This window comes from Triturus cristatus, chromosome 11 (assembly GCF_964204655.1).
Source record: "Triturus cristatus chromosome 11, aTriCri1.1, whole genome shotgun sequence".
Taxonomy (NCBI): Eukaryota; Metazoa; Chordata; class Amphibia; order Caudata; family Salamandridae; genus Triturus; species Triturus cristatus.
Window position 1 is genome coordinate 60,905,534 of NC_140594.1, and position 24,409 is coordinate 60,929,942.

Here is a 24,409-nt window from a genome sequence, read left to right on the forward strand (position 1 = left end):
TGAGTTGACATGTGTGCAAACACACCCTGTGGCGCGGTTTAAGTTGGGCAATTAATTCCTCTTCAATCCTGAGGGTCCCTGGGGGCCAACTAGCCCACCAGGTACCTCCAGTAAGCGCCACGGAGCTGCATTGCAAAGTGTTGTAAAAAGGGCGTGGCCTCTGAACACCTCTCTGCAACGCAGCTCTCTGGCACATACTGGAGGTACCTGGTGGGCTAGTTGGCCCCCAGGGACCCTCAGGATTGAGGAGGAATTAATTCCCCAACTTAAACCGCACCACAGGGTGTGTTTGCAGACAAACACGCCCTGTGGCGCGGTTTAAGTTGGGGAATTAACTCTCTTTTAATACTGAGGGTCCCTGAGGGCCAACTAGCCCACCAGGTGCTTCCAGTAAGCGCCACTGCGCTGCAGAGAGGTGGTGCAGGCTGTGCCCCTTTTTACACCTCTCTGCAATGGTGCTTACTGGACGTACCTAGTGGGCTAATTTGCCCCTAGGGACCCTCAGGATTCAAGGGGAGTTAATCTCCCAACTTAAAACGGCCACAGGGCGTGTTTACACAGTGGGGAAGGGAGGGGACGGGGCCTGAGGTGACGTGTGCAAACACGCCTTATGGCGCATTTTAAGTTGGGGAAATAATTCCCCTTCAATCCTGGGGGCCAACTAGTCCACCAGGTGCTTCCAGTAAGCGCCACTGTGCTGCGTTGCAGAGAGGTGGTCCAGGCCGTGCCCATTTTCTCTGCAATGCAGCTCTGTGGTGCTAACTAGAGATACCTGATGGACTAGTTGTACCCAAGGGACACTCAGGGGTACTTTATCCCCCAAATTAAAATAGCCACAGGGCGTGTTTGCACACGTCAGCTCAGCGCCCCCCCTTCACCTGTGGCGCGTTTTAAGAGGTAGTTTTAATCCCCCTGCCCTATTATATACTAGGGGCTTACAGAGGAGGTCATGCTAATAACGGGGATACCCCAATGCATAGTGTTCCCTAGTGTATGTAGGTGTTTTAACTGTAGTCTAAATGTCTTTTAGCATAGCACTGGCTCTAGGACTGGTTAGTCAGAGTCAGGTTCGAGGCATGTGTCTGCTGAATTCATATCTGTGCATAGATCGCCGCCTAGTGTTGGGTCCGGATGGTTGCACATTGTTGTCCTGGAAGAGTCTTCGAAGTATCATGAGATAGGTGGCTCCTCCCCTGGACTACAGTGCGCATGGGCATCCCCTCCATCCTTAGATTGTTTTTTTCCGCCATTGGGTTCGGATGTCCTAATCTTGGCTCTTAGAGTAGTTAGGCCTCTAACTCGTCGGTATTGTTTTCGTTCGGCGCCGAGTATCTTCATCGACGTTAGCCATTTGCCCTTCGACGTCAGCGCCGATCCAGATCGACGATGGAACCAAAGACATCGAATAGCCCCTTCAAGCGTTGCCCTCTTTGCAACGCTAAATATGCTCGCTTCGATGTGCACCCGGTGTGCAACAAGTGCCTCTCTCCAAACCACGACGAAGCCACCTGTATGGCGTGCTCCCGGTTTCGATCGAAGAAAACACTTCGCATTCGTCGAGCAGCTCGGCTCGAGGCGCAGAAGGTAGCGCCAAACCCGGACAACATCTTCAGGACCGAAGATGAGGAGGTCGTGGACCTTGAAGTTCAAGGAGAGATATCGGCGGCGTCGGAGCGTGAATCAGACTATGATGCCGAGGACGAACATATTCTAGATGAAGAGGATGATGAAGTCATCGAACAGGTAGGAGACGACGGAGAGGCCCTTGGGGCAGTGGTGGATAGCTCGGAAGAGGAGCTACGCCCACAGGTCCACTCAGGGCCCAAAGAGACACTCGATAAGGCTCAGGTTGCGGGATCACCACAAGGCCTTACCCAAGATCATTCCTCTCGTTCTTCCGCCCCGCTTAAATGCCCGGCGTTGAACTATCCTAAAGAGCCGTCGGTATCAAAAGCGCCATCACTCGATCGACAAGAATAGAAACTGAAGGCAACGGCACCGAAAGTGAAGGAGTCTCTCCACGGCACCAAGGCCTCGAAGCCCTCGGAGCCGAAGACGCAAAAGAAGGCTGTCGACGCCGAGAGGAGTCTTACGAACATCGAGCCGAAGGCGGCACCTACCATCAAGGTCAAGGTTTCCGACCCGAAAATATCGACGCCACGGAGCGTCGACACACATATGGCGAGCGGCCCTCGAGACCCACCCCATTCCAGTCTTCGTGGCCCGAAAACGACATCCAGTACGGGGCCTGAGGCCACAACCAAGAGGGCGTTGAAGGATCGTGTCCAATCCGCGGCGCCGTCTCCCTTTGTGAAGCAGAAGGTGTCGGAGTCGTTATTACGCATCCAAACCAAGGCTTCCATGGTTGGCGCAGACACGGCCCCGCAGCCCAAAACGGTCAGCGCGGTTCACATTGTGTCGACGCACATCAAGTTTGGACTCCCACCAGCGGTGCGACAAAAGATGTTCGACGCCAAGCGACCCCCAGGAACCTATCGACCCGAAGAAAAACTGTCGAGGCACCGACAGGCATTCCAACAGAAAAGGGAGCGGTTGCAATACCTCGCGCCGATGAGGATCCCAGGCAATTTATCGACGCCAATACTGGTAGACTTTCTATATACAAGCGGAAAATAGTGTCGGAGACACCAATGGAGCCCTACAAAATTCCATTGAAGAGAAAACGACCAACATCACCAGTTCTAGTGGAACAACTTCCATATTGTGCCACAGACCCTCAGTCATTCTCACCCACACACTCTACTGTGGATGCTGGAGATGTTGATGATATAGAGGACACTTATCCTATGGACACTGACCCCGAAGACCAGAACCAGCCTTGGGTGGACAATACTGATGCAGGGGACCCACATACTGCTCCAGACACACAAGCATATGTGGTGAAAACGTCTCCTACAGAGGATACGGCTGCTTTCAATGCCTTAATTGAAAGAGCCGCCAACAATCATGACGTACAGCTCCACACTGATCCTATTGAGGACGACTTTCTAATGGATACCTTCTCTACCTCAGAAAGATCTGTTAAGACTCTGCCCATGCTAAAGGGGGTCCTCAAACAAGCTACTGACATTTTTAAGGAGACCACAAGGGCTAGAGTCCTTAACCCTAGAATTGAAAAAAAGTATAGGCCAGCTCCTGTGGACCCTGCCTACATAAGAGGACAGTTGCCTTTAGACTCATTGGTGGTTTCCAATGCTCGGAAGAGAGCCAACTCACAGACAACGGGTGATGCTCCTCCCCCAGACAAAGAGTCTAAGGTCTTGGAAACATCAGGAAAGAGGGTTGCCGCACAGGCAGCTAACATCTGGAGAATAGCCAACACTCAGGCGCTTCTAGCTAGATACGACAGGGCACATTATGATACCCTAGAGACACTGCTCCAGCACCTCCCAGATCAGTATAAAGAAGAAGCAGAATCCCTGATTACAGTAGGGAAGCTTATCAGCAACGCTTCCATTAAGTGCGCTCTTGACGCAGCTGACACTGCAGCTAGGGCTATTAACACCAGCGTCATGTTAAGACGGCATGCTTAGTTAAGAATCTCTGGATTCAAACCAGAAATATAAACAACTATACTTAATCAACCTGTCAACCCTAACTCCCTCTTTGGCCCCGAGGTTGACACCACCCTAGAAAAACTCAAAAAGGATACAGAGACTGCAAAGTCTATGGGGGCTCTGCAATCACAGCAGTTTCGGAGTGGGTACTTTCGTCGCTCCAGCAACAGAGGGCCATCAAGAAGCCAAAACTCCCAACAGTCGCAGTACACTAAAGGAGGTACACAGACCACCTATAATAAAAATAATAGAGGTGGATACCGTGGCAACAACGTCAAAGGCAGAGGCCGAGGAAATAACAGCTCCAGGTCCTCCGCCACCAACAAACAGTGACGCCTTGTCACTGCCCCCCGACCACGTAACGCCTGTCGGGGGGAGACTCCAACAGTTCCTGCCAGTCTGGGAATCCATTACTACGGACAGGTGGGTGAGAGAAATTATCCAGTACGGTTATTGTCTAGAGTTCACGTCCACTCCACCCAACATACCACCAAGACACCATCATATGTCCGCAGAGCACTTGCACTTATTTCAACAGGAAGTTCTCAGTATGCTCCAAAAAGGAGCCATAGAACTCGTGCCTGCAAAGGAACGAGGATCAGGGGTGTACTCACTGTATTTTCTGATCCCCAAAAAGGATGGATCTCTGAGACCCATACTAGATTTAAGACCTCTAAACCGTTACATTCTCTCAGAGCATTTTCACATGCTCACTCTGCAGCAAGTACTACCGTTGCTCAGTCAGGGAGACTTTCTCGCAACATTAGACCTCAAGGATGCCTATTTCCATATACCCATACACCCCTCACACAGAAAGTATCTCAGGTTCACTGTTCTCAATCAGCATTACCAGTTCAAAGTCCTCCCTTTTAGGGTAACTACAGCACCCAGAGTTTTCACCAAGTGCCTGGCTACAGTGGCGGCACACTTAAGGAGACAACACATACATGTCTATCCTTATCTGGACGACTGGCTTATCCAGGGAAAGTCGGCCCAGCACTGTGCCGGCCACATGTCCCACACCATTCACCTTCTTCACAGCCTGGGCCTCTCTCTGAATTATCCAAAGTCCCACCTTCAACCCAACCACGTACAGCAGTACCTAGGCGCAACCATAGACACTCTGGCAGCCACGGCACAACCCAATTCAGTCAGGAGCAACAGCCTTCAGTTGCTCATAAAGAAATTCAAACCTCAACACTCACTCCCAGCAAGAGTGTTTATGCAGTTGATAGGCATGATGGCCTCCTGCATCTTCATAGTCCTGCACGCAAGATTACATATGCGCCCGCTTCAGGAGTGCTTGGCACGTCAGTGGAATCAGGCCCACGGACAATTAAAAGACCTAGTGTTGGTGAGCGGTCGGGCATACAACTCTGCATTGGTGGAATCCACAAAACCTTTGCAAGGGCCGACCGTTCCAGGAGCCTGTTCCACAAATCATACTGACGGCGGACGCGTCTCTCCAGGGATGGGGAGCTCATGTACTCAATCACACAGTGCAGGGACTATGGACGACACAGCAAAAGAGGATGCACATCAACATTCTGGAACTGATGGCAATCTTCCTAGCCATGAAAGCATTCAAACTGCACCTCTGCAACAAAGTCGTGTTGATCCGAACGGACAACATGACTGCCATGTACTACATACAGAAGCAGGGAGGGACACACTCGCCACAGTTGTCTCATCTGGCTCAGAGCATGTGGAAGTGGGCCATTCAGAGGAACATCTTCCTCATGGCGGAACACCTCCCAGGCAAAGACAACCAGATGGCAGACCTGCTCAGCAGACACAGCCACCAGATGCACGAGTGGGAGATACATCCATCAGTACTCCAACCGTACTTCCAGCAGTGGGGTCATCCAGAGATAGACCTATTCGCCACAAAGGAAAACGCAAAATGCCAAAACTTTGCCGCCAGGTTCCCACATCCACAGTCGCAGGGCAATGCAATATGGATGAACTGGTCCGGCAGATTTGCGTACGCTTTTCCCCCAGCACCATTAATACCGCTAGTGGCACGCAAACTCAAGCAACACTCAATGACGCTCATCCTGGTTGCTCCAACGTGGGCACGTCAGCCTTGGTACACCACGTTTCTGGAACTCTCCGTGGTACCGCATCAACGGCTACGGCTCACACCCACACTTTTAACGCAGAGCCATGGCGAGATTCAGCACCCAGATCCGCAACAGCTGAACCTGGCGATATGGCTCCTGAGATCTTAGAATTTGCCACCTAAACTTGCCTCCAGAATGTATGAATATCATCATGGAGGCACGGAGACCCACTACCAGAGCCTGCTACGCGGCTAAGTGGAAAAGATTTGTCATTTATTGTAAAAATAATGACATCAATCCTCTGGATGCATCAACACAAAACATTATCTGTTATCTATTACACTTATACCGATGCAATCTGGCATACAATTCCATCCGTATACATTTAACCGCACTGGCAGCTTACCTTCAGAATAGGCAGCACCTCTCTCTGTTCAAGGTGCCGGCCATCAGAGCTTTCTTGGAAGGACTCAGACGTGTGATTCCCCCACGACACCCTCCTTCCCCAGTCTGGAACCTAAATGTGGTCCTCATTAGACTAATGGGACCACCTTTTGAACCTCTACACTCCTGTGAGATTCAATTTCTAACATGGAAAGTGGCTTTCCTAGTTGCCATTACTTCCCTAAGACGAGTTAGTGAACTTCAAGCACTAACCATTCAAGAGCCATTTATACAAGTTCATGCAAACAGGGTAGTACTACGCACCAACCCTACATTCATGCCCAAGGTGATTTCGCAGTTCCATATGAACCAATCCATATGCCCGTGTTTTATCCTAATCCTGAAAATGTAGCGGAGAGAATGCTCCACACACTTGATATCAGAAGAGCTCTCCTATACTATATTGACAGAACACAAACTTTCAGGAAAACAAAGCAACTGTTTGTTGCCTTTTCTCCACAGCACAAAGGCAACCCCATTTCCAAAGCAGGAATAGCTAGGTGGATAGTTAAGTGTATACAGATTTGCTATGAAAAAGCTAAGCGCACACTAACAATTCCTCCAAGGGCCCACTCTACACGAAAGTTAGGGGCCTCCATGGCTTTCCTGGGAAATATTCCTTTAGAGGAGATATGTAGAGCAGCCACATGGTCCACTATACATACATTTACCAAGCACTACTGTGTAGATGTACACTCAAGACAGCAGGCAGCTGTAGGACAGGCTGTTCTCAAAACTCTTTTTCAGACTGCTGCAGCTGGCACGGGCAGCCGCCGCTAATGGGGGACTGCTATATAATCTATGCACAGATATGAATTCAGCAGCCCACATGCCTCGAACTGAATATGCTACTTACCAGTATGCATCTGTTCTTGGCATGTAGGGCTGCTGACATTCATATCGCCCACCCTCCTCCCCGGCGCCTGTAGCAGCTGTAGCATTCAGTAATTACTAGTTAGCATGGTCATCATTCACTGTATTACACTCCATCTATGCCACAATGGCGAAAAACAATCTAAGGATGGAGGGGATGCTCATGCGCACTGTAGTCCAGGGGAGGAGCCACCTATCTCGTGATACTTCGAAGACTCTTCCAGGACAACAATGTGCAATCATCCGGACCCAACACTAGGCAGCGATCTATGCACAGATATGAATGTCAGCAGCCCTACATGCCAAGAACAGATGCATACTGGTAAGTAGCATAATCATTACCACCAGTACCCATCTGAAAAAGTTGAGGGTACAGGATGATTTAGCAACAAAGACTCTTTCTGCTCCTCTGTTCTTTCTGCACGTCTTCCTTCTTCCTGCACTTTTCTTCGTCTTTGAGGATTTCTGTTGCTTCTTTCTGCATTTCATTTTCTTCTTTCTGTGTTTCTTTCTTCATTCTTCACATGTCATACCTCTGTAGGCATAGTAAGAAACTAGCATTTAAAAGAGCTTTGAAATTCACTTAAAAAAACATAAGTTTCAGTTACGTTATAGTTAGGAATTAGCATTTAAAAAACCTTAGAAATTCACAGAAAAAAACATAGGTTTCAGGGGTGTTATAGTTAGCTGGACATTTCACTCGCACAAAACCATTGAAATTCCACCGTTATAGTTAGTTCAGCTAACTATAACGCCCGCCCGCAATGCACTGCTGATGACGTCACATATTACATCACTCATGACATGGTCAGTGACATCACTCATGACATCACTGAAGACCTCTCAAATTACATCACTGATGACATCATCCTTGTGATAGAGTGGCAGACCTCCTCTCACCCTAATATAACCTTTGATACACACATTCAAAAATAGAAACTAACATTCTCCAAAAAAATGGACATACCAATACCAGTTACAACAACCTATTCAGTAATTCCAAGATCTACATACACATTCACTCATTCACCAACAGTCCTATATAGTCACTCATACATGTACTCACTCTTCATATGTACTCATACACCTATACATCCTGTTACACACCGCCACTCATTAAGAGTTACTCACACACATAGTCACTCATGCTAATTAAGAATCAAACATCCATTTACTTGCATATACAGTTATATTCACACCACTACACTTACTTCTACAGAAACGTACACATACTTACTCTCTTAAACAATCACTTCTAGAAACACCTAGTTATTTATACAGGAACTCTTCCAATCTCTCACTCATACTCATTTATATACACCAATACTCACATATACTAGCTTAAAACATATGTAGTTACTCATAAAGACACTATTGAGACAGTCTTCACTCACTAACACACCCATACACACACTCATCCACCCATACAGTCCTGCACACATGCTGTCTTCAACACATACAAACAGTGAGTCACTCATTCATGCATCTATGTGCTAAGTAATACCTCCCACCGAACCATACAGACACTCATACTGATACTCAAAAAACCAACTAATAACCCATATAGACACTCATGTAGCTACTCACTAACCCATGCAGCCACTTATACACAAAGTGAGAGACTGATACAGATATTTACATATTTAAACATTACTCGCTAACCCATGTATTCACTAAGATACACTTAGTCAGTTATACAAATAATTTTACCCCAAAAACATCCATTTAGACACTTATTTACCCATTTATTCTTCCATCGACCTTGAGATATACATATATAAAAAATATTTAATTTTCAGAAAGACACACATTCACTGGATGATGTCATCAGTGATGTCACTGACCATGTCTTGAGTGATGTAATATGTGACATAATCTGCAGTGCATTGCGGGTGCGCGAGTTATAGTTAGCTGAACTAACTATAATGGTGGAATTTCAATGGTTTTGTGCGAGTGAAATGTCCAGCTAACTATAACACCCATGAAACCTAGGTTTCTAAGGTTTTTTAAATGCTAATTCCCAACTATAACGTGCCTGAAACCTATGGTTTTTTAAGTGAATATATATGTTCGAGACATGTGGGCTGCTGAATTCATATCTGTGCATAGATCGCCGCCTAGTGTTGGGTCCGGATGATTGCACATTGTTGTCCTGGAAGAGTCTTCGAAGTATCACGAGATAGGTGGCTCCTCCCCTGGACTACAGTGCGCATGGGTATCCTCTCCATCCTCAGATTGTTTTTTTCCGCCATTGGGTTCGGATGTGCTTATCTTAGCTCAAGTTAGGAAATTATTATACTTGTTCTCGAACTTATTCGCCCTTCTCGGACCGAGTTTCGGTCCGAACATCGATCGGCGTTCGAAGATGGAATCGAGGACTCCCTTCAAGAGATGTCCTCTATGCCACGCGAAATATCCACACGTTGATGTCCATCCGGTGTGTAACAAATGTTTATCACCGGATCCTGATGAGACCAGGTGTATGGCCTGCGCCCGGTTCCGGTCAAAAAAGACCCTTCGGAATAGACGAGCGGCTAGATTGGAGGCCAAACAATTGGCACCTAACCCGGTTAACATATTCAGCACCGAGGATGAAGAAGCCGACAGCGTCGAAGAGGTTGAATCCCAATATGACGACGATGATGAGGAGATCTTCGAGGACGAAGACGTCGACGACGAGGTAGGAGACGACGATGAGGCCCTTGGGGCCGAGGAAGATAGCTCAGGCGAGGAGCTAGGCCCATCCGTCGATGCGGAGGCCGAGGGAGATGGTCTTGATAAGGCTCAGGTCGAGGGATCGCCTGCGGGCCTTACCCAAGATCGGTCGGATCGTTCTACAGCCCCGCCTGAAGGCCCGGCTTCGAACATTTCAAAAGAGCCAGAATTATCAAAAAAGACTGGAGTCGATTCCGTGAAATCGAAACCAAAACCTGCACCGGTCAAATCGAAACCGAAAGTGCAACTGGTTCAGGTCGGATCGAAGGCATCGAAACCTTCCAATCCGTCAACACAAAAGAAGGACATCGGAACCAAACAAACAAGGAAGGACTTCGGTACCGAGAAACCAAAAAAGGACTTCCGCACCGAGAAACAGAAGAAGGCCCTCGGTCCCGAGAAGACGCAGAGGCCTATGGCACCGAAGGTTGGGGCACCAACGACCAAGGTCAAGGTGGTTGATCTGACTACATCAACACCGAGGAGTGCTGAGACTGCCAAAATATCGGATCAACAAGGCGTCGATCCCAAACTTCGGATCGAAGCCCCGAAGACTGGAAAGAAACCGGAGACCGCGTCGAGGCCTGTCTCCAAAGAGCCTGTCGGATCAAAAGCACCGTCGGCATTCACGTTGCAACAGGTGTCGGAGTCCCTAAAGCGCATCAGGGAACGGGACACTCTCGAACCGAAAACGGGTCCCGAACCGAACAAGGCCGCCAAGGCTCACTCGGCGCCGGCACCGATCAAGTTTGGATTGCCGTCACCGGGGGCACCGAAGATGTTCGAACTTTAGGAAGAGTATCGAACAACCAAGAACAGTGTCCACAGAAAGACCTGATGTCAAAGACTCACAGGACCAGTTTATCGACGTCAACACTGGTAGACTGTTGTTCCGCAAGCGGAGAATTGTTCCAGACAAGGCTTTAGACTCATACAAAATTCCACTAAAAAGGAAAATGGCGTCAGGTTCGACACCAGTGCTTGTAGAACCTTACCACACCTATGATCAGGAACCACCATCCTTTTCTCCCACACACTCGGAGGCGGATGCAGGAGAGGGCTATACTGAGGATACCACTTATCCTGTGGATAATGACCCTGATGAACAACAGCAAGACCAGGATCAAGCATAGGGAGACCCTACTGACCCAGGAGACCCACAAAATGCTCCTGACACTCATCTTTATAATATAAAACCATCTCCCCTGAAGATACTGCTGCTTTTAACGCCCTCATTGAAAGAGCAGCTGCCAATCACGGAGTGGAACTTCATTCTGACTCTGTGGAGGAGGATTTCTTGGTGGACACATTCTCCACATCAGAAAGAACAGTCAAGACTTTGCCAATGTTAAAAGGGGTTATTAAACATGCTAAGGACATCTTTAAGGAGCCAACCAGAGCACGGGTATTGAACCCCAGAATAGAGAAAAAATACAAACCAGCCCCAGGAGACCCAATGTACATTAAGGGTCAATTGCCGTTGGACTCCATGGTAGTTTCTAATGCTCGCAAGAGAGCTAACTCGCAAACTACCGGTGATGCTCCTCCTCCGGACAAGGAGTCCAAAGTGCTAGAAACATCAGGAAAAAGGATAGCAGCACAAGCAGCGAACATCTGGCGAATTGCCAACACTCAGGCACTCCTGGCCCGATACGACAGGTCACACTACGATACCCTAGAAACACTGCTAGAACACCTACCAGATGAATACAAAGATGGAGCAGAGCTCCTCATCAGAGAGGGGCAACTCATTACAAATGCGTCCATCAAATGCGCACTAGATGCAGCTGACACTGCAGCAAGGGCAATCAACACTAGTGTGATGTTGAGAAGGCACGCATGGCTGAGAATATCAGGTTTCAAACCTGAAATTCAAAATAATATCTTGAATCAACCAGTCAATAACAGCACTGCATATGATGTTGACATGGAGTCAGAAGCACCCTAGAATCACAAACTTATATTGCACGCTCCAGAACAGCCGAGGGCTAACTTTGATGGATCTCAGGCTCCAGTGGAGCCATGACATTCAGACTGAGCTGTCCGATAGGGACTGGACCACTATTCTACTACTGCAGTTTAATTATGTCTCACACATATGTCTCCCCTACCAGGCTTTGCGCAAATCATCTTGATGCGATAGTGATGCAGAAGATGTCTTGGCAGAGGGTGGCTCCGAAGTGGGCCTCACGGACCCGGTTTTGGGCCGCCATAGAGCAACAAACAACAAGGGGGGAGGTGTCTCTCACTCCTCCAGTAGTAGAAGAGCGTGCCAAGGTTGGCGCAAAAACGCCAGGTCAGTGGGGGCTTAATAGGGGTGGGGACAACACTACCCTTTGACTGGAGGTATGGGGTTTAAAAGGAAGGTACAGTCGTGGAGCAGGGGCAGCACGCAAGAAATTTAGAGACCTACACCTGAACAGCAGCATTGTTGCAGGGCTGAGAGGGCAGGCAGTTAAAGGGGCACATTGGTTGGTAAAAGAGGAACACTGGCAGGACGGTGTGCTGGAAGAATGCCACTTACCTGGGGATGCCTTACTGCAGGGTAAGTAGGCCGCCGGGAAGTAAGCGGGCATGGCAGGGCACAAAATTTACAGTCAAGGTAGTGAGTTGAGCCTAACAGCAGTATGAGGTTACCCCTCACACGATCAAAGGAAAAACCAACCAAAAACTTTGACCCCAAAAAGCGGCATGTATGGTGGCCTCATCAACAAAAAGGTGTCAACTATGACAAGCAAATGACAAGACTTGATTGATATATGGCTGCGTTGATTTATGAGCTGTTATTTATGATCATGTCAGAATAATTTAGGACTCTGTCATAATGATTTATGGCTCTGTCATCTTGGAGTATGACTGGCCACAATGATTTAGGAGGTCGCTAATGTAACGTAGCTCATGCTCATGCATGTAATAAAACTGCAGCCAATAATTCCCACAAAAAATTCAAACGCAAGACTGGTGTAATTTTAGTCAGAAATGTATATTTGGTATATGTACTGATTAGAGTGGGCCAAGTGCAGGGGTTATCCACATGACACGGAAGTGTGCTGCACTCTAGTCCCTCTGGCAAGAATTGTGTGCGCTGGCCACGTGGGCGCCAAAGATCTGCCTTCTAGGTCTCGTGCATCGCATTGCCCAAAGTCAGATAAAGTTTATAGCACATTAGTCGAGCTTGCACTGAAACAGAAACTCTTGAAAAGGGGCCCAGGTTGAGGATGTAGTTGGACGACAGAAATAGAGGGCAAGGAAAACCTACGTCAGTTATGGGGTGGGCTGCGCTGCTGGCTGTAGATCCCAAGTCAAACACAAGGCCGCAGTAGGCCGCCAGCAGATCATCACCAGCACTACCCCCCTCTGAATATTCGCCCCCTCTGAGCACCCACAGCTGACTGCTTTTACATCTCGGGCACACTCCACTGTCCTCTCACGGGTCCTGATCTCGTGGGAGCTGCTGCCTGCACAGGACACACCTAACTGCACTCTCCCCACATAACTTGACTACAGCCTCACTGTTGAGTCTCACCCTGAAACAGTTTTTCCTGCGCATGGTGCAATGTCTGTCTGAATGTGCATTCCTTTCTAATGCAAGTGATATTTGTCTTAAAAACTTAATAAAGGGCATTTTTTTTAAAACTACAACTCTCCGCCGGTTTGGTTTTGCTGACTCCTTTATTGGGATGGTCAAGGCGAACTACCATGCGCCGCGCTCTAAGGTCCTGGTAAATGGGATGGCTTCGGAATCTTTCCATCTTTCACGGGGCACCCAGCAGGGGTGCCCTCTATCCCCCCTCCTATTTACGCTCATCATCGAACCCTTTGCGAAGCGCGTACGGTCCAACCCGGACATAGGGGTAGTCCTGTTTGGTTCGGACGAGCACAAGATATCCCTCTTTGCGTATGGTGTGCTCCTACCGGTCACAAGACTGCAATTTTCCCTTCCGGCGATATTGACAGAGCTTGCTGCATATGAGCGTGCCTCGGGCTTCAAGGTGAACCACTCGAAATCTTTTCTTCTGAACCTCACAGTGTCTAAGGACACTATGCGGTCTATTGAGGGCACAACTCCCTTTCGTAGTACCAACAAAGATATCACCTACCTGGGCATAAAACTTACCCCCGAGCTGGAGCATCTCTATAGGGCAAACTTCCCCCCGCTGTTGCGCCAAATTAAAGCTGACTTCGCCAGATGGCGAACGGCCTACCTCTCGTGGATAGGCCGGATCAACACTATAAAAATGAATATCCTTACTGTATCTCTTCCAGGGCCTTCTGATTCCGGTGGATAGGGCACTGTTCTCCGAATTGAAAACAATGGTCACTATGTTTATTTGGCAGGGGCAGAGGGCTAGACTCACCAACCGAATGTTGACACGACCGAGGGGGGAGGGAGGGTTGGCCCTTCCAAACTTCCTGGGGTACTACAGGGCGGCCCAACTGGGGGGCATCACGGAGTGGTCTCTTCATGAGTCAGATAAACTGTGGCTCCATATGGACAAATAGTGGGCAGAATGATATGGGACCTACCGTGGAAACACAAATAGCATCGTTCACGCAACGCCTACATTAGCACGCCTACAGCGACCACCTTGGGGGTCTGGAACGTCCTCAACAGAACCACTCCCCTCACCACTTTTCTGTCCCCGTTCACGCCCATACACTTTAATCCAGAATTCCCCCTGGCCTTGCAGGAGGGTCCCTTGGATGTCTGGCGGGAGGGGGATGCCTTGCCGTAGGAGTTGGCCCTTGTTGGCTAAAGTCCCTAAACTTTTTGCTTTCCCCCTAGACCTTTTTCTGACATAGTGTTGCCAACTTAGATGCTTTGGACACTTTGCCACTACTAAACAGTGTCAAAGTGTAAGTGTTCCCTGTATAAAGTAATGGTAATTGGTTGTCCACGATTGGTATGTTTGCCTTACTACGTGAAGTCCCTAGTAAAGTGCACTATGTGTGCCAGGGCTGGTAATGCAACTGTTACTAGTGGGCCTGCAGCACTATTTGTGTCACCCTCACAAGTAACCTTAAAAAAGGGAACTCAGGCCTGCCATTGCAGGGTCTGCATGCAGTTTGTTGTTCTGTCAAGTTCATTCACTTGCCAGACCTTACCCCTGGAGAGGGTGCAGTGCATGTGAAAGGGAGGACATGTACTAAGGTGTGTGTCATGTCCTGACAGTGAAATAATCTCCATTTCGTTTTTCACTGATGAAAGGCCATCTTGCCCATAGGATAGAATGGGAAGGCTGTGTAATATGTTTTCCAGCTCATCTTCCTAAAACCTTAAGATGGAAAGGTGAAGTTCAGTATACCTGAACTCACAGTGTAATAACACATCTTTTTATGTAGGTGGTTTTTGCATTGTAGGTTAAGAAGCCACTCTTTTAGAAGTGGCTGAGTTTTGTGCTCTAACATTTCTGTGTGTCTCTGCCTGGCTGTGGATTGACTGTCTGGATTTGAAAGTGATAGAATCTGGGGAATGTCTTGACCTAGGGGAGGAGGTGAGACAGCAACAGGCTGGCCTGCATCTGGAGTGTAGGGGGAGGAGAAGTCCTTAGAGGTGAAGAGGCCTGGGTTGCTGCTATAAAACAATTGGCTCATCTCCTACTGAGTGATTGAGAATCCAGACCCACACTAATCAAAGGAAGAAAGGAGTCAGCGGCAGGGAGGGACTCAGAACTGATTTGAACAGGGGTCAGTGCCCCCTGAAGCATAAAGTCTTCCAAGCCATTGAGGGGTATAACTATGAGAGCTGAAACCCTGTACTTTGGAGAATGGCTTGATCAAGTGGAAACAAGACTGGAGCTACTTTGTGGTCAGGAGAACCTTTGCCAAGGAAGAAACAACTGAAGAGACTGAAGGATAGGATTGACCCTTGCTGTGTGATCTGGGGCTGGCCTGCAGTTTGCTGTTTCAACCAAGGAAAGGCTAAAGGAACTATGCTGTGTGCTGTGTCCCACTGCTTGAAGGACTTTGCTGTGTCCTGAAGTAACTATCCCCAAGAGCCTGAGGTGAGCTGGCTCCCTGTTTGGAAACACAGGAACATAAAGGTTTCTGGGAGAGTCTCAGCGGCGCTGTGGGAGCGTGCCTGTTGCAGTCTGAGTCTCTCGTAATAACTGCCTGTGATCGTGGGCGTCTGGTGTCCAAGTGTGTCTCAGTGACGCTGTGTGCTTGTGCTTTGTGCTGCACTGAGACCTTCAGGAGGATCGGCCTTTGATCGTGGGCACCTGGAATCCAAGCACGGATCAGCGACGCTGTGTGCGTGGGCTTTGTGCAACCTGAACTCCGTTGTGAGGATTGTCCAGGAATTGTGTGCACCGAAATCCAAGTGAGTCTCATTGACGCTGTGAGTTTATGCGTTGGGCACTGTGAGACCTTTGTGAGGATTTGCCTTGTTATCGTGTGCACCGGAATCCACGTGAGTCTCATCGCCGCTGTGTGCGGGTGCGTTATGCACTGGGAGACTTTCGTGAGGATTCGCCATGTTGTCGTGTGCACCGGAGTAAAGTGAGTCTCAGCAATGCTACTTGTGTGATCTTTGTGCAGCCTGAGACCTGAATGTGGAGTGACCCGAATGCTCTCTACTTAAGCTAGTTGGAAACTGCCGATACTTCGTTCACAAACTGTGTAAGATCTATTAGCACACTGTGCTGTTCGGCTGATATTGTCCATCGGAGTTGCCTTCCCCTACATGTTATTTTTGCTTACTTGTATATATCACTTTCTTTAAAATCAATAAAAAGATACTTGACAAAAAAAGACTACAATACTGTGCTTTACATAGCATGCAGCCTACCAAGCATTTACGCTCCTGTTTGTGAGTTTTTTGCTATTGCATCCAGACATATTTTAACAACAACAAACATGCCAGAAGCAAGCCAGCCCTACTGGCTATGTGAGTGCTTGCTAGCAGTGTGATATAAATGAAATAACTATGATTTTGTTGTAAATAGATGTGGCAATTAGAAATGGTACATATGTGTGAAATCACTATGTGAACTCTGCGAGAGGCCATTGATTGGATGAGCATGGAATTGGAACACAGGTATGGTCCACTGACTCACACCACCTTCAGCTTCTGTTCCTGACCTCCCAGTCGTGCCCAGTTATGAACACCTCACACGGCTAGAACTCACCCAGGCTCCTAAATGCGACTCATCCCTAATGAAGCAAACAAGCATTGCAAAAACCCATTAGATCATCATTTTACAGTAGAGACCCATTGGCTTTGACGCTCCTAATAAATTATAATACAAAACTGCACCAAAGCAAAGAGTTTACAAATGTTAACAAATTCAAAGTATTTACTTAACGTAAGCCATTGGCAAAGCCAAAAGCTCCGGAATGATTGACTTATCAGCTGTGGCAATGCACATTATATTTTTGCATGTGTATTTGCATATTGGATTTGTTTGCAACAGAAACATAAAAAAATGAATTGTGCTTGCGAAGGGTAGACCTGTTGGCTTCTTTAATGCGTGTTTCTCAATTTGTTTTCCGGTGCTTTATTTTCAGGACCAATACTATTGTCCTGGTAGATGCCGCAGGACATGTCGTCTTCACTGAACGAACCATGCTCAACGCAGACATCACCCAATGGAAAACCAGCACTTACCAGTTCAAGCTGCCGTGATACCCGCCCGTCCCACCAATCGAAGTGACAATTACGAAAATCCAGGACTACAAAGAGCGCTTTTATTTAAAAAAAAAAAAAAAAAGTAAACGAAATATCACATAGCAGCACCCTGCAAAATTCAAACATAGGAATCCTCACACCATACCAAAAATCAGCAGCTTTATACCGGGCACCTGCTTTAAAATGTATTTGTTTTAATGCACCTATGATGTAAGACTTTGAGCTAGACGAGCATTGTGTGTTTTGGAGTATGGTTGAGCCCTGTATGTTTGTAGTTTGTGGAAGTATTCACCTGTGTCGATGGCAACCTTATGTCTTTAGAAGTACCTACTACTGCATTGTGATCTGCACTTAGCAGCCTTTTGACTGGCAACCTAAAGGTGTTTTTATTTGATTTTAATTCTATTATGTTATTGAAATTAATTTATTTTTCTATCGGCATGCTTTAAATTGTGTGTATTTAAAATTGGTAGAACTTCAGTACACACCTTTGTAGCTATACATGGGTAAGAGAAGACTCTGAGGCCCGACTCCATATCCCCCATTTTCCGTAGCGTGATAGTATGGGGCCCTGTAGCGCCATATAATTGAGCCTGCTCCCTCTGTATCTTTTTTAAGTACCCAGCAAGAAAACAGAATCTCTCAAGGTAAAGCAGATACTCCCTTGATACTCAGGTGTGTGCAGTAGAGTTTCTGGTCATCATTAGATCTTCACTGTTTCCCACTGCTCAAAACAATTTTAGTTTTTCCATATGCAGTGATGTCAAAATGCATACCATGTGGTCTGGTGGCAGCTAACCTACTACTCCTACAGCACACACATGGACGCCAGCACTAGATCCAGATCTCCGTGGATGAACGTTTCTAGCCTAAATGTAAGAGGTGGAAGTTGTCAAACAAGATGCTAAGCCCATTCTTTGACTTCAGTGGAAGGGCACTGTTAACTGCTGAGTAAAAACTCACCAGCAAGGGACACCTTGAGTGCATGTGAGATCCCTGAATCCTCGACGCTATGTTGTGAAGGTTCTCGCTGCGAACACTTATAGCTTAAAAAGGCAGAAACCCAAGTAGAAAAGTCTTGCGAGTCTCTATCAGAAAGACATATGAGCTCCATACAGCACATCAGGAAAGCACCCCGTCAAGAGTGAAGCCTTAAAATGTGGTATGAATTTTCATAGAGCAGCCTTTTGCCTTGCACTCACAAAAGCACAAAAAACATGTAAGTCTTCCTTCTGAGTGTCCTTGGCTTTTCGTGGTCTGAGGGCTTCTATCTCTTCCATTCCACCATATATTTATTTCAGGTGTGTGTTCAGGTGCTAGAGGCCTGGCTTAGACACTTACTATTAGAGCGAGGCAGGACAGACTGGTTGAGTCCAGAGCTCAGACGGACAAATTGCACAAGTATCAAGTTTACAGGATTTTATTTCTATGGAAAAAAGGTATCTTTGGCATAAAAAATTATGTTGAAAGTTCTGACTCCCACCAGAGCTGCTTGTATTTCATGAGACCTGTGAACGAGTGGGCGGTAAACAGGCTTTCAGGCAGGTGGTTGGATTAGATTGTTTGTCATCTGGACACGTCAGTTGTTAATAATGCCGTATTCTCACCAAGGTCAGTGATGTCAGACTGTGGCTCCATGATGACCTTAGCATGTGTGCTTTAGAGGCAAGTAATGATAACATCAGATCCACCCAATGTTGATTCTCTTGTGTCAGAGAGCCAGAATCAGCCGTGATGTTGTGAAGCCATAGACCATGAAGGTAACTTGGCAGCAGGTCCTGAGGATGCTGAAGGGCGCACCCTTCCCTGGTTAGCTGTAGGTTTGTTTACATTTCAGGAGCATGGGGTGTGGCTGATATACATGGGTAGTTAGGTTTGGCACCAACTTGCTTTATTATGTCGGAGATTTATTTCATTTGCATTTCTTGCAGCCTTAAATTGTATTTAGGTCTCGGATGGGTCTCTTCCCAAATCACATACAGCGACTAAGTTACCTACCAGCGCTGTAGGACTTCTGAGTGTGTCTCAGGTAGTGCTGCACTTAGTGCGTGCAAGCGCCTAATGCAGATCACAGTATCTTGACTTTGTGAGCATGTTGTGTAGTTCACACATATGTGCCCCATTCCTGGCTCCCTCTGATATGTCAACAGTGCAATGAAAGGCTGAATAACCAATCAAGCACGGCATGATCTTTGGTCTGCCCGTGTACAGAAACTGTGCTCCTTTTGCCACTTGGTAGCAATAAATATTCACTGATGTCTTAGTGTCCAGCCCCGACTCACAAAACTAGGTATACTTCCTCCATCAGAGGGTTGGGTAGGGTCAAGCCTTCCAAAGTGTTCGTCCACCAGGAATCCAAACTTCATGGAGTGTTCGGTATCTCCGCTACTTCCGTTGAGTTTTTTCAGCCTGCCCTTCCACGTAGGTTCTCTTCATTGTATGTTATTATTCTGTGGTTATATGCACTGAGAACCGGCTGAAATTTCACAATAAACTGTGATGACGACAAGGCTTCTGTCCTGTTTCATGTCCATTTTTGCCTGTTGGTCCACATGTCAGGTGGATCCAGGTGATGCTCAAGCGTATCTTTATTGGGACAAGAATCAAATACATTATTAAAGAAATAGCAATATAATTCCGAAATTGTTAGTAGTCCAGCACACCACTGCTTATTCGATACGGTTACCAGCCCTCCCATAACCTCTTCTCTTAACTTTTGAGTACTGCTTAGCCTTAACTTATCCCAAACATTTAGTTCAATATATCGTTCAACCAAACTCTCTTTCAAAACGCCTGAACTATTGTGCCGAACCAGTGTATGTTGTGATGAGGCGTCTGAACCAGCACCCATTTAAGAAGGAATATGGTTGGGCCTTGATGAATGTGATTTTTGCCAGTTCTGTTAGAACCTAAGGTAGAAAACCAAAAGTAAACGGAAGTTGAGAAGTCTATCAAGAGGTTTCTATGTTGGGTTTATATAGGCACTGTGAGGAAATGAGGTGTATTATATGGTGTGGTTGTGCAGCTTTCCCGTTTATCACACTTAACCAACCACCTTAGGTTCATTAGGTTTCGGTTTTGCAAAACCCTTAACTTAACCCTGGGTCGCTGTGGCACTGAGCAGTCAGGCTAATGCAGAGGAGCAAGTGTTAAGCATTTAAATAGCACCAACACAGTCGAAGAAGAAATCGACACTCAAGAAAACCAATACCAATTTATAAAAATGTGTTGTATTTTTATAAGAATTTAGACACTCGTACAAAAAAGGTCCACAGGGGGTCCTGGAGATATAAATATAACAAGCAATAATAAATCAGTGCTTGTTCACTCAACTGGGAACAAGCCTTGGCAAATTCAACAAATTGGACACTTGGACACTTTATCAGAGAAAACGTAGGTGTCCCTGCGGTCGGTTAGAAGTACTTGAGGCGAAAATCTCCTCCAGATAGCTAGTCAGGGGGACCATCAAGTTCCTGAAGAACCGTTACCTTCATAGGAGAAACAGTCCTTCAAATGTTCCAGGCACTTTATCGGCATTGCAGTGGATTCCTATGGAGGACGTTGAAGATGCTCAAAGTATGCTGTGGATGCGATGCTATCGACGGGGGATCTTCTTGCAAGGAGTCCACGAAGATGGTGACGGGAACCTGGTTCCAAGGTCAATGTCAAACAAATTTCTCTCCGTTCTCTGGTTGTAGTCCATCCGCCCATTGTGGCGGTGACAGGTCAATCCTTCCTGGGTCAGTAACTTTCCTTCTGAGGGTCCCAGCAACTCTCTGACATCACTCCATGGCTCAGCGAACTCGGCTGCAACTCTGCATCGGGTCTTGGTCTTCGGTGCTGCACAGTGGCAGTGGTAGTAGCTTGAAAACACTTTGGGCTCCCAACTTGCCCCGCAGGCTTCTTCAGCTGTTGTGCATGTGCTGCGAACAGGAGGCCATTTAGCTGGCCCCTGGAGTGCTCTTGGCTTGACTCTTAATCCCCATGAGCAATCATGGCCGGCACAGTCCCTCTCTTCGCTAGCCAGCCGGCGCAGTCCTGGTCTGTGCAGCCTCTCTCTGCTGGTCCCTCAGTGCAGCAGGACAGTCATCCTTCGGTGCTTCTTCCAAGTCAGTCGAGATCTGGGTGCCCTATTTATCTTCAAACAATGCCGTCAGAGTAGTATACGGTTGATAACAAATGGGCCACCATGTTCCCTCTCTCCTGATGACCACTTCCTAGGACTATCTGAAGTGACTCTGATTGACTGAACCTCAAACCTTAGGGATCTATTGACTAGGATTGGCAGTGATAAAGCAGCATGTATTCTCCATCTTAAAGGTAGTGCCTAAGCTAATGCACCATACAATATTTAGTGTGTGATTTGAACGGACCTACAAAATGTGTAACTAACTTAGTGTTGGAGGGAAGGTATATAACGGGACAAGGAAGCTAGGGGCGGTACTCAGAGCCCCGGGAGCCACCACAGAACTGAGCAGGAGAGTGAGTCAGGGACAAAAGGGGCACCTTAATTTGAGCCGGGGTGCCCGGGAACGCTCGCTCTAAAACTGAAGAAAACAAACATGTGAGACATGGAATTGGAGGCAGAATACAATGGCAGTTTAATGGGAAGATGCAACTTCAAAGAAACTGCGAAACAAAGGCATTAAATACAAAATACAGAATTCAGATAATCACATGGAGCTCATCATGATACCCTCTGTATCTGGACTATTGTAATGTCAGAGAAAGAGAACGCATCTAAAAGTGCAATTGAAGAAACAGGTTACACCAAGGAGAAATGTTTCAGAGTATACTCTAGAGCAAGCATTCCTGCAATTACAATGAATACATTATTCAGAGAACAATGATTAAACATAACAGGACATTTCATATAGGTAAAATACAACAAAATGCTAAGCAGACGCAAGAGCTTCTGAGCTCTTGGGGAAAAACCTACAGTCGGTTACCTACATACAGACAGCAAGGTAGTCCGTCGATATCTGTGGGTGCTCCCTTTTTATATCATTTTGTGGGCTCCTTTGCACACTACATCTACCTACGTATGCTACCCAAAAAGCCTCGTCTGCAGATTTCAACAGACATGTCGTCATTTACCCACTTAATGCTGACAATGGACTAGGTAAAAAGGTCAGTTTCTCAGGCCAATCGCTTGTCGTAAGTTTCAAAGAGCAAGCAGAAAATATAAGCAGATATTGTACGCGAATTAAATATATACATGTATAAATCTCCTCAGTTCTCCTAACTTGACGCTCTGCGGTTGCCACTTCCTTGCAAGCGGGAAACCAACCCAGGAAACAAGTGCCAGGCCAGGATGCAGCTTACTGTATGTCGAAGTCTCAAGGGGATGCTGAACTTTGATACCGAGCACAGAGCACTCGGGTAGGGTGGGGGCTACTAGTTTGGAGCAGAAAGCCTCGCAGAAAGGGGAACTGAATATGAGTTGGGTCAGACCTGCCATCAGCCTGTAATACACTAAAATGGCAGAGCTATGGTCAATTTAACAAAGGCCTGTATACCGAATAAAAGGGCCTACACAGCACGGTCAAGTAGGAGGGATGTCTTAGGACAATTATATGGGACAATCAGTCCCTTTCACACTAGAATGAAATGTGGGCAAAGAAAGATAGCGAGTTGGCAACCAACAGTCAGTCTTCTTTCTTATAACCTAGCACTGGGTTAAGATATCATTGAAGTGTTTATATTATGCTTCTGCTTGAGCTAAATGTAGCAAGATGTTAATGTGAACTGAAGATGTGGATTTTAGTAAGGCAGACACAGAGAGTACAGAAGAAAGATCAAAGGAATCGAGAAGTAGTGGAGGGTGAAAATTACAAGAATAAAAGAAAGTTGATTCTCCCAAGGAGCAGTACAACAATTTATTTTTTGTAAACTCTGTAGTCAGTAACCAGATGAACCATTGTTCTTCGTGGTGCAATGTATAGCAAGCTTACGAAACCAGAAGTATACAGTTCCTAAAGGGGGGTCTAGGTGTACCAGGAGATGGAGCAAAGGCCCTCACACACCCCAAGGGGTGTCATGCTTCATCATCGGGCAGCTCCTCTTTGAGCCAGCGCTACAATGCCCAACAGACTCCACGAGGGGGCTCTTTGCTGGAGTTCTTTTCTTTTTACAGATGTGAAGTGTGAGGTTGGTGCTGGATGTAGTGCCTAAGTGTGAGTTAATGTATGTTAAAAAATGTTTTCACATTTATTTTGCATACATTAACTTGGGCTGGAGTGGGTCATTATATCCACGTCTCCCCTTGATTTTTGTTTTTTGATCATAACAAAGGAACCCAGTAAACAAAAGAGCCTTTTGGATTCCTTTAGTTATTTTTATAAGCATACCCTTTTTTCACACCTACTCGCTTGGCCACTACATACCCCACCCCACCTCACACTTCACATCGTCAAAAAGAAAAGAACTCTGGCAAAGAGCCCCCTCGTAGGGCCCGCTGGGCATTGCAGCCCTGAGCCAACGAGGAGCTGCCTGATGATGAAGCATGACACCCCTTGCTCCTAAAAGGAGCACCCCCCCTCCTGGTAGACCTAGATCCCCCTTTAGGATCTGCGTACTTCTTGTCTTGTAAGTCTGACACGGGCACGTATACTGGACCTTTTTCTAGCCACTGTCCCCCCAGTTTGTGTTTGCAATGTATAGCAACGCAGATTTTGCTCTAAAGGCGGTTTAATCTTTCAGTCTGTCCATCCGTTTGCAGGTGATGACTGGTAGAGTTGAAGATTATGGTTACCATACCAGTTTATGCAAACGACTGTGCCAAATGTTCAACATGAACAGTGGCCTCTGTCCATAATAATGATGCTGGGTATCCCATGAAAACGCACCAACCATAAAAAAAATAATTATACCCAGCTGCGAAGCTGTAGGCAATCTTAACCCGAGGTATTAAATTAAAATGTTTATTAAAGTAGTCTATTACTAAAAGATCAAAGTGGTCTTCCTAGAAGGAGACAGAGCAGTACTTAAATCCAAAGAAAATCTTTTCCATAGTTTATTAGGTTAGGTAAAGGTTGCACAGCTTTTTTACTTGTGCGTGTCTTTAATCAGAACACAAATTATGTAATCCTTCACATGTTTTTTTA

At 46.8% G+C, this 24,409-nt stretch overlaps 1 protein-coding gene across 2 annotated transcripts in view; it reads left to right on the forward strand.

Annotated features, from left to right (window-relative positions):
* The window catches only part of TANGO2 (transport and golgi organization 2 homolog), a 545,308-nt gene extending 525,494 nt beyond the window's left edge, over positions 1 to 19,814 (forward strand). For both annotated transcript variants that reach the window (XM_085635540.1, XM_085635541.1), the window contains one exon: positions 17,183 to 19,814. In XM_085635540.1, coding sequence (XP_085491666.1) covers positions 17,183 to 17,300 — 118 coding nt within the window. In that variant the 3' untranslated portion in view covers positions 17,301 to 19,814. The remainder of the gene's footprint in view (positions 1 to 17,182) is intronic.
* The last annotated feature ends 4,595 nt before the right edge of the window (positions 19,815 to 24,409 follow it).